The sequence below is a fragment of the Eleutherodactylus coqui genome, chromosome 13 (assembly GCF_035609145.1).
Source record: "Eleutherodactylus coqui strain aEleCoq1 chromosome 13, aEleCoq1.hap1, whole genome shotgun sequence".
NCBI lineage: Eukaryota > Metazoa > Chordata > Amphibia > Anura > Eleutherodactylidae > Eleutherodactylus > Eleutherodactylus coqui.
This window is the reverse complement of record NC_089849.1, coordinates 116,426,232-116,436,095: the sequence shown is the minus strand read 5'-3', so window position 1 is coordinate 116,436,095 and position 9,864 is coordinate 116,426,232. Positions and strand designations below refer to the sequence as shown.

The 9,864-nt window shown below is 48.2% G+C and overlaps 1 protein-coding gene across 2 annotated transcripts; it reads right to left on the bottom strand.

The window, feature by feature from the left end:
- Nucleotides 1–3,453: 3,453 nt before the first annotated feature.
- Nucleotides 3,454–9,396, bottom strand: RPL38 (ribosomal protein L38). Of its 2 annotated transcripts, none has more exons than XM_066585863.1 (5): nt 9,276–9,396; nt 9,099–9,123; nt 7,774–7,834; nt 6,978–7,100; nt 3,454–3,522 (listed from the first exon to the last, which is right to left on the bottom strand). In XM_066585863.1, exons 2-5 carry the CDS (start codon nt 9,099–9,101, stop codon nt 3,497–3,499), a joined length of 213 nt encoding a protein of 70 aa, XP_066441960.1. In that variant the 5' UTR covers nt 9,102–9,123; nt 9,276–9,396; the 3' UTR covers nt 3,454–3,496. The 2 variants fall into 2 exon arrangements, with proteins under 2 accessions (XP_066441960.1, XP_066441961.1); XM_066585864.1 differs by having other exon boundaries at nt 9,239–9,295.
- Between the last annotated feature and the right edge of the window lie 468 nt (nt 9,397–9,864).

The window sequence follows — 9,864 nt, the reverse complement described above, 5'->3', positions numbered from 1 at the left end:
GTTCTCATCACAAAACTCCAATTCTATCTCTTTTGCTATTGAATGCTTATATGGTCGTAGAACCAGTATGAAACTCCATACAATACTGAATGTTATCAAGGTCATTATAATCTAAAAAGCATTGCATATAGGTGGTAACTCCCATAAAGCTGCATTCCCACGAACGTATATCGGCTCGGTTTTCACGCCGAGCCGATATACGTCCTCATCTGCAGGGGAGGGAATGGAAGAGCCAGGAGCAGGAACTGAGCTCCCGCCCTCTCTCCACTATTTGCAATGAAAGGAGGCGGGATGGGGGCGGGCTAAGTGCTGAGAATTAGCCCTGCCCCCACTCCGCCTCTCCCCATTGCAAATAATGCAGAGGGGCGGAGAGAAGGCAGAGAGGGGGCGGGAGCTCAGTTCCTGCTCCTGGCTCTTCCAGCCCCCCCCCCCCCCCCCTGCAGAGAGAGACGCCGTATATCAGCCGGCGTGAAAACCGAGCCGATATACGTTCGTGTGAATCCAGCCTAAAACAGCTGTCTGTGTATGGATTCTGGCTTGGCTTTCAATTCCCAATCATTGTTACAAGACTTGTATAGAGTCTGACATTGACTTGCAGGAATGCTGCCTTCCGATAGGTGGCGCTACAGAGGTATTTATTCAATCTCCCTTATTTAAATGTCATTTGTAACACGTCTCTATTACTTGATCCGTATAACGGACGTGCGACAATACGTTGTCTGAAACTGGCTTCAATTGAAGTGGTGAAGTCTGCTGCAGATCCGTGTCAAAAGGCAATGAGGACTGATAGCAGACAGTTCTCTTGGTGCTACTGCCATAGTTATCAGATTCAGAATGGACTTTGGTGGTGGTGGAGGAGGATGGAAGAGCCAGGAGCAGAAACTGAGCTCTCGACCCCTCTCTGCCTCCTCTCCACCCCTCTGCACTATTTGCAATGAAAGGAGGTGGGGCGGGAGCAAAGTTCCGAGAATTAGCCCCACCTCTCCCCATTGCAAATAGTGCAGAGGGACGGAGAGGCGGCAGAGAGGGGGCGGGAGCACAGTTCCTGCTCCTGGCTCTTCCATCCTCCCCCCCCTGCACACGAGGACAACGTATATCGGCTCGGCGTGAAAACCGAGCCGATATACGTTCGTGGGAATGCAGCCTGAGAGCGGGGAACTCATGTTTTTTGTGCTTGCACTCAGGGATACGTAAGGGTTAATTAACAGGTGAAAATCTAATAAGATTACTATTTAAGGAAGGAAGTAACCTGTTGTAAATGAAGTGATCAAGACCTGAAAAGGCTGAAACGCGTCCTCAGGACGTCTGTATTTTTCTTGTTATACTGGGCACGTACTAAAGACAGAAGAAAGTTTTATCTTCATGCATCCAAGCTCCTATCATTTAATGCACTTGTGTCAAGAAACCATCCAGGATCGAGCGGTATGGATGACAGACTGCTTTCTTCATGCTGAAAAGAGAACACAGCAAGGAATGCAAGACGGGAGCGGACATAACCGGCTGCATAGGTGAGATTACCTTTATTTGAATATGGAAACTATGATCTGCAACAACACACACACACACACACACACACAAACACACACAAACACACACAAACACACACAAACACACACAAACACACACAAACACACACAAACACACACAAACACACACACACGATTACCCTCCTAACTGCTTGTATATGACAGGATGGCTTCAATAAGGGGCCAGGAGTCATGCCACTTACATTACACAATGGTATGCAATCATAGAAACACTAAGAATATTCAGATCCTAAAAGCAGCAGTTAACCCAGGCTGCCAGCGTTACCCATTCTGGGAGTGCTTCGCTTACAACAACTACTAATGCCACCTCAACCCTTTCCAATCCACTGTCTGACGTCTTCCTACATTCTGATTGAAGCTTGTACAGCTCCAATCAGGAGACGTCTGACAGGATATTCTTACCATCTGTTGCCAGCCACTCCGCTGTTAGAGCCTCTGGTGCACGCACACTAGCTGTGGCCAGCAGATTGCACCATTGTATAACAGCGATAAAAGAAAGCCTTTTAGGAAATCCTGAATCCAAAATTGGAAAGTGTTAACCCATTAGGGGACCAAGCACTAAATTTACGACGCTTGGCCCTGGACTTTAATCCCAGCCGATTGTGAAAATACGTCAGGGAATTAAAGCCCCCTGCAATCAAGCAGAAGCAGCTCTCAGCTGTTAGTCACAGCTAAAAATCTGAAGGAGAAGGTAGGAAAGGTTTTTAACCCCTTCTGCCTTTTCCTTTCCCAAGTACACAGCGCTCAATGAGAGTTATGTACTACGAAGTGAAAGTGGAAATACAACTTCCACTACGTGAGCCGGTCATCACATGACCGCCGGGATTCCCTGCTACAGCAGAGCTAGTTTCTCAGCAGACCCTGATCAGTTCTGCCAGTGACTATTGTCACTACAGGGGAGGTTTTCCCTGTAACTAGGGCCCCTATGGATGGTCCAGCTACAGTGGGAAAGCGTCAGATCTAAAAAAAATAAAAAATAAAAATAAAACCCAAACCTGTAAATGTCCTTCAGAGGTCTTACATGACATCATGGGGAACATAGATGGTAAAAAATATTAAGTAAAACAAGATTACAGAATAGAATAAAATAAAAATATATTAAGAAAATAACCTAAAGCCAACTCTAACCAAAACAGTCAGCATATACGCCCTGTAATCAAAAACCACACATTCTATAGCAAGACGCCCGAAACAAAATGAGAAACCTATTCCTATACTTTAGTGTAAATACACTAATTAAAAAACAAAACTAACACTTGACCTTTTACCCCCAAGGGGGAAAAAAAAAACAAAAAAGCAAAAATAATTTTGGTAGCTGAAGGAGAAAAAAAAAAAAAATCTAGGGCAGTTAAACCATCACATGGGTAAAAGCCCTAAAAAGTATCTGGTCCTTAAGGGGTTAAACAAAATTATGGAGCTGCCTCAAGCAAATTACATCAGGAAATCCACTGGTTATAGCCTGTAAAGCTGTCCCCATTACAGATGTGGTTGGTGTTACTACCACCATTACAGGTAGCAGGTAGATGTGCCTACGGGAGATGATGCCAGTCTTGCCACCCCCCCCCCCCCCCCCACACACACACACCCCCCTGTTCCATATAGAGTCAGCATACAGCAGTGTTGGAACGAATCTAACCCACGTGATTTTATTTTTCTGTTACATGGAGTCACACAGAAAATCCCCCACAGCAACAAGTCAGCATTATGATGGGGCGGTGGAGGAACTGAACTGACTGGTTGCCATTAGAGAAAAGACCGCTTTACTGCAGGATGGATCACAGTTAACCTTTTTTTTACGTTGTTAGATGGTTAATAGAAGCCTCAAAAATCGCACAGAGACGACATGTCAGCAGCCCACGACCAAGTGACCCCCAGCTCTCCTCGCCCATGATCACAGGACAGCAGGTTCTTTTTAAGGTTTTTATTGTACAAGAGTCCAGAGAGCAAATTTACTTCAGTTCTTTCACAGACAAACCTGCAAGAGAAGAAAGACAATTAGTTATTATACAGTGCAGCCAACATAAAAGAGACTCCCTGATCTCCAGACATCACCTTTAACAGGGGTTGGCAGAGTCAAGCTAAACCCCATCACTGGGTGCCCCATGTCCTAAAATTAACAATGCAGCTCACCTCTCTTCGCTCCCACCTTCATCCCCCACCACCGGCTCTGGTCTTCCCATGGCGTCACTTTAGATGACGCCAGTCTACAAACGAGCAGCAGTCGCCAGTGACAGCACTCGACGATCATGGCCGTCACAGACAAACAAGACTGGAGCCGGCAGCATGGCACAAACGGGAGAAAGTGAGTAATTTCATGAGGGTGGCGGTGACAGGTTTCCTTAAAGGAGATGTCCCGAGGCAGCAAGTGGGTCTATACACTTCTGTATGGCCATAATAATGCACTTTGTAATGTACATTGTGCATTAATTATGAGCCATACAGAAGTTATAAAAAGTTTTTTACTTACCTGCTCCGTTGCTGGCGTCCTCGTCTCCATGGTGCCGACTAATTTTTGGCCTCCGATGGCCAAATTAGCCGCGCTTGCGCAGTCCGGGTCTTCTGCAGTCTTCTATGGAGCCGCTCGTGCCAGAGAGCGGCTCCGTGTAGCTCCGCCCCGTCACGTGCCGATTCCAGCCAATCAGGAGGCTGGAATCGGCAGTGGACCGCACAGAAGAGCTGCGGTCCACGAAGACAGAGGATCCCGGCGGCCATCTTCAGCAGGTGAGTATGAAGACGCCGGACCGCCGGGATTCAGGTAAGCGCTGTGCGGGTGTTTTTTTTAACCCCTGCATCGGGGTTGTCTCGCGCCGAACGGGGGGGGGGGGGGGGGTAGGGGGTTAAAAAAAAAAAAAAACCCGTTTCGGCGCGGGACATCTCCTTTAATTCAGACAACCACTTTAACGAGCAGTTGCAAGAAAATGTGAATTTCTACATTGATTAATAAAATGTGGTCAGATTGTGTCTTGGATAATCTAAACTCATCGCATGGGTAGCTGCACCATTCATGTCTTACTGAGCACATTGAAGTAGACACCCAGGACACAGAAAAAGGGAACTCTTGAATTTAAAGGGCTTTATCCAGGACTGTTGGCAATAGTGCAATTCATCCGTATCCAAGTGAATGAAGCTTAACGGTCACAAACAGCCCACGGACAGACGGGATGCAGGTTTATGGAAGAAACAGCAAATCCTTTTTTTCCTAGTCCTGGATAAACCCCCGAGGACAGGGAAGCAATAACAAGGATTCTTGATTCGGCCATTACAAGTCACCCGTTTTCTCTAACAGTCCTTTAGTGGGTTTACTTGTGTACAGTTGACGTAATTTCTAAGCAAATACAAATACATCAAGTTTAGACAAAGACTCGAAATGGACAGCATTGACACTTTTCTCTTAGCCTGGGTTCACACGGGACGGAATCCCGCCGGAAATCTCGCGGTTTGGCCGCAGCAAAAACCGCGAGATTTTCGCCGGGAGAACCGCCGCGGCTTTGAAGCGGCCCGGCCGCTCGCTCTTTCGCTGCGGCCGGCGCTCCCATAGAGGAGAGCACGGCCGCAGAGGAATGAAAAAAAGAATGGACATGTTGCATATTCTGAAACCGCGGCTGCGCTTTCAGCCGGACTTACCGCAACGGATTGGCCGTCCCGTGTGGACGAGATTTCTGAGAAATCTCGTCCACATGGCTGGCTAATCCAGAGATTAGCGGCCGGATTTGCCGCCGCGAAATTCTGCGCAGCAAATCTGCCCTGTGTGAACCCAGCCTTAAGATTTCTGCAATTCGCCCTAGCATGCTGGATATCAGCTTCAGGGTTAAATCCTGACTGATGCCGACCTATTCTTACTAATCAGTGCTGCAGTTTATCACGTGTTTTTGTCCACCCGCTTTTTAAGGATTCACCAGTTTCCCAAAGGAATTGAGATCTGGAGAGTTTCCTGGCCATGGACCCAAAATTTCAACATTTTGTTCATCCACTTCAAAGAAAAAAAAACGTGAAGGCCCATTTAGATGCAAAGATTATTGCTCAAAATTCGTTCAAACTGCCACAGATGAGCGATAATCGTTGCGTGTAAACACTACCATCATGCACTTTTCATCTGAAGGATGATTTTAAGGCAAGCTTAAAATCTATCCTGCAGCGGCAGAGAGATAAAAGTATCTTTCAAGAGACCACATGCTGTGTCTCCTCAGCAGATTACATTGTATTCTGCGAGAACAATGTAGCTGTGTGCAGAGCCCAGCCCACACACAAATGAAGTTGATAAAGTGTTAATCGACATTAGTGTCCATTAACACTTTACGCAAAATGATCGCTAAAACGTTTCAATTATTTGAATTATCATGTTTGCGTGTAAATGGGCTTCAAGAAGGATTGAGCTGCAGAGCACTGGAGTCAAGTTCAAAACTCAGTGGACAAAACATTGGCGTTTAGGGACTATGGCCAAGAAACTCCCCAGATCTTAATCCCACTGAGAACCTGTGGTCAATCTTCAAAACACAGGTGAAGAAAAAAAAAAACAAAAACACAAATTGTGATAAACTCCAAGCACTGATTAGGTAAGAATGGGTTGTCATCAGTCAGGATTTGGCCAAAAACTATCCATCTTATCACAGCAAACTACAGAAGCCTTGAAAAATAGAAGGTCAACACTATAAATACTGAGTCTTAAACTTTTGACAAATACATCAAGTTTAGGCAAAGACTCAGTTTACAGCATTGACACTCCCCTCCCCCCAAAGAGTCCTGCAATTCGTATATCACAACTAAAACATGTAAAATAAGTGTAAAATCTTTACACTTCAGTATATCCAAAACATCTGTCAGGTTCTGCTGGGAGGGGGAAAAAAAATGACTAAAAAGTAGTCTCAAGCATGGCACTATCTGTAATAGAGTCTGCCAGGGAGGCTCCCGATGTGGCCTCATGCCCACGGCTGGATTGGAATCAGACTACGAAACCAGCCAAAGATCCTATACGCACCTGTCTGGACCCGCCCCAATGTCTTGGCCGGTGCGCATGTGCAGTGCAGGGCGATCGCACCAGTAATGACGTGAATAAGCAGCGATTTTAAAATTGACATTTTGGAATTGCTGCGGATCGGACGACTTCTATTGGCTGCGGTTTTCCACACAAGAAAAAAAAAAAACGCAGTCGATTTCCACTTGTGGGCATGGGAGAATCTGTTAACATGGCGGACATTGCTGCAGAATTCACGGTGGGCATTTGGCTGCGAATTCTGCAGAGTAATCCGTCCGTGGGCATTGAGCCTAAGGGGCGCAGAGCAGGTGCACTCAGCTGAACTTAGCTTCAAGTACCCCAAGTCTGTGCTGAACTAGATGGACATTGTCTTTATTCGGCCTCACATACTATGGTAGTCACATCTCAGACATCGACCGCATACCCTGTACTAGTAGTACAAGACTATGCCCACTCACCAGGTGGAAGGGACTGCTTGAGCTTCTCTGCCTTCTCCTTGTCTGTGATGACCAGGGTGTACAGGTACTTGCTGCAGCGCACCTTGAATTTTACATTGTCCTTGTTCTTCTTAATCTTGACAGCTGCATAGAAAACACCAGAGTGAGCGTCCATACATACAGAAAGCGATGCCACAGGGGGGAGGTGGCTGACATGCACTGATATGGATGATCACGCAGCTAACAGTCCGCTGCAGGTAGACATACTGGAGCTCCATGTGCCTGTGGGGGTCTGCATGGCCTTCCTGTTATTACACCAGTACAGATGCATCATCATACCTGCATGTAGGCACCCCTCCAATAACTGCCAAGCTGCAGTAGAGATCGCTAGCTGATCGTGCGGGAGACAGAGCTGGGGTGATTGCCAAGTGAATGAAGCAATGGTCACTCTGGCACGCCATTAATTTTGATGGAACCGCTGAAGACAGGCAAGTTGCTGATCTTTGGGAGTCCCATTGACATTAACGAACAGGTGGTGCTCATGCCCGACTGACAGACCGCTGTTCTCTGGATTAAAGGGGCTACCAGTAGACACCCCCTTTAAGTATATCCTCACAGGATCATCACGATGCAAGCACAGCTTAAAGGATTGTCCATTTAAGACAACCCCCGTCCACATGCCCTACAGAGGGAGGAGTGGCAAAGGAGGCTATGCAGTGTGGAAAGGCCTTTAAAGTGGGTTGTTGCTTAGCAGTCAGCGGACCTCTATAGTATGAATATAACCCCACCCAACCATGCATTGTCCACCATTCCTTACACTTCGCATCCTTTCTCCTGGCTGTCAGCAGGAAGTCCTTGATCTCTTCAATTTTGCGAGGCTAAAACATAAAAAGTAACAAGTCAGACAAGAGCGCCAACATCTATTAGGCCGGGGGTATCAGGGGGTTCCTGGCATTTACTAGCCATGACCAATCCTCCTAATAGGTCATCAATAGTTGATCAACGGGGGTCCGCCGGTTCAGGACCCCGCTGATCCTCTGGCCTGCTGCCCGTGCACCCGAGCCGGATGTCCACATCATAGTCAAAGCTGAAAATGTAACGAAAGTCCTTGGAAGCAAAGTCTTCTATTCCACTTTTGCCTTCCTCTGGATCAACACCACAGAAGGATAAAACAGGCTGGACTAGATGGACATTGTCTCCATTCGGCCTTACATACTATGTTACGTCCGGCTCTTACCGACACGGATGTCCAGCGGGCCGGAGGATCAGCCGATCCACTACTGAGGACAGCTCAGGAAATGCCCCCCAAAAACCTCTTTACCCTCCCATTGTAGAGTCTTATCTACCAATCACAGTGGGCGAAGAGACTGTGAGCCACAGGACGTGCCTGCGGGTACATTCATCACCGCACTGAGCGTGGGAGACAGAAACCAGGACTGGGGCAGAGGGCAGCGCCGGCGGTCTCTATTTCCCACCTATCACGCTCCGAGCGCAATGATGAATATGCCATGTGACAAGTACACCATGTACTACAACTCCCAGCATGCGCAGCGTCTACATACGTGCGGGAACTCATCCCCCCCGAGGCCGGGCTCACACGGCTGTAAGCGCAAAATGCTGCACTGCAAATGGCAGCAAAATTGTACTTTGCACGCCGTCACGCTCGGGCGCCCGTTTGTTTACGTTTCCTGCGCTGCCGCCTAGCCTCCCGTACACAGTGCAATTACGTATTGGTGGTGTTGATATGCGCCGTAGAGAACGGGCTCTCTTGCACGTAAAACGCCACGAAGTCGAGCATGCCGCTTTTTTTTGTGCTTGCGTAATACACAATTCCTACGCGCACATGTGAGCGGAACCGCGGACGGCTATATATGCGATTGCCTGCGCAATATACGGTAATCATGCCCCATGTGAGCCCGGCCTCGGCGTGGCTACACACAGGTGAGGCCGGACCATAATACTACTGGTGACTGCCAGGGGGCGCCATTTGTATCCCCATACAAATGCTGTTTACCAAGGACTACAACACCCAGCATGCCACATTAGCCAGAGCGGCTCGTAGGACTCCCATCCTCCCTACTATGATGCTGGGACTTGTAGTTCCTCCCCCCACATCACCGGCAGGAGCTGGAGTGCACTCACCATGCTGCAGCTGGAATCCAGAGACCTGCGGGGAGAAGACAAGGACGTCAGAACTACACAGACCATCCACCCTGCAAACACCCTCCCGACTGCCAGGCTCCCCCCTGGCCCGGCGCCCACCGCCTGCCGGCCTCACGCACCGAGGATGCCGCCGGATTCTCCGGGACACTCACTCACCTCGGCGCCGCTGCAAGCAGGAAAAACTGAAAGGAACGTCACTTCCGGGTTCCGGGACTTAAACCCAGAACGGCGGCCGGAGAGGGTCAAACTACCCGAGCGGCGTGGATAGAATTATATTCCGCAAGACTTCTGCTCGATTCACAGCCTGATTGGTTGTTTGGTGAATCAGCCAACTCAAACAACCAATCACTGTGAATCAGCCATCCCAAGCAACCAATCACTGTGAATCAGCCATCCCAAGCAACCAATCACTGTGAATCAGCCATCCCAAGCAACCAATCAGGTTGCGAATCGAGCAGAAGTCTTGTGAAATATAATAATTTGCGAGCGGCGCGAAGCTTCTCGGAAGTACAAATCTCCAAGGCGACGGAGTCTGCGGGGAGCATATTTAGGATTTCAGCCGCAGTTCAGTAGCTGAACTAGCACTCGTGCAATCTGCAAAGGGGGTGTGTACCCAGCAACCAATCAGGTTGCTGGAATCGCTCCCCGCTACTGAAGTGCGGCTGAAATACAATATATGCCTGCGGGGAGCATATTAACTTATTCCACAAGACTTCTGCTTGATTCACAACCTATTCGGGACACA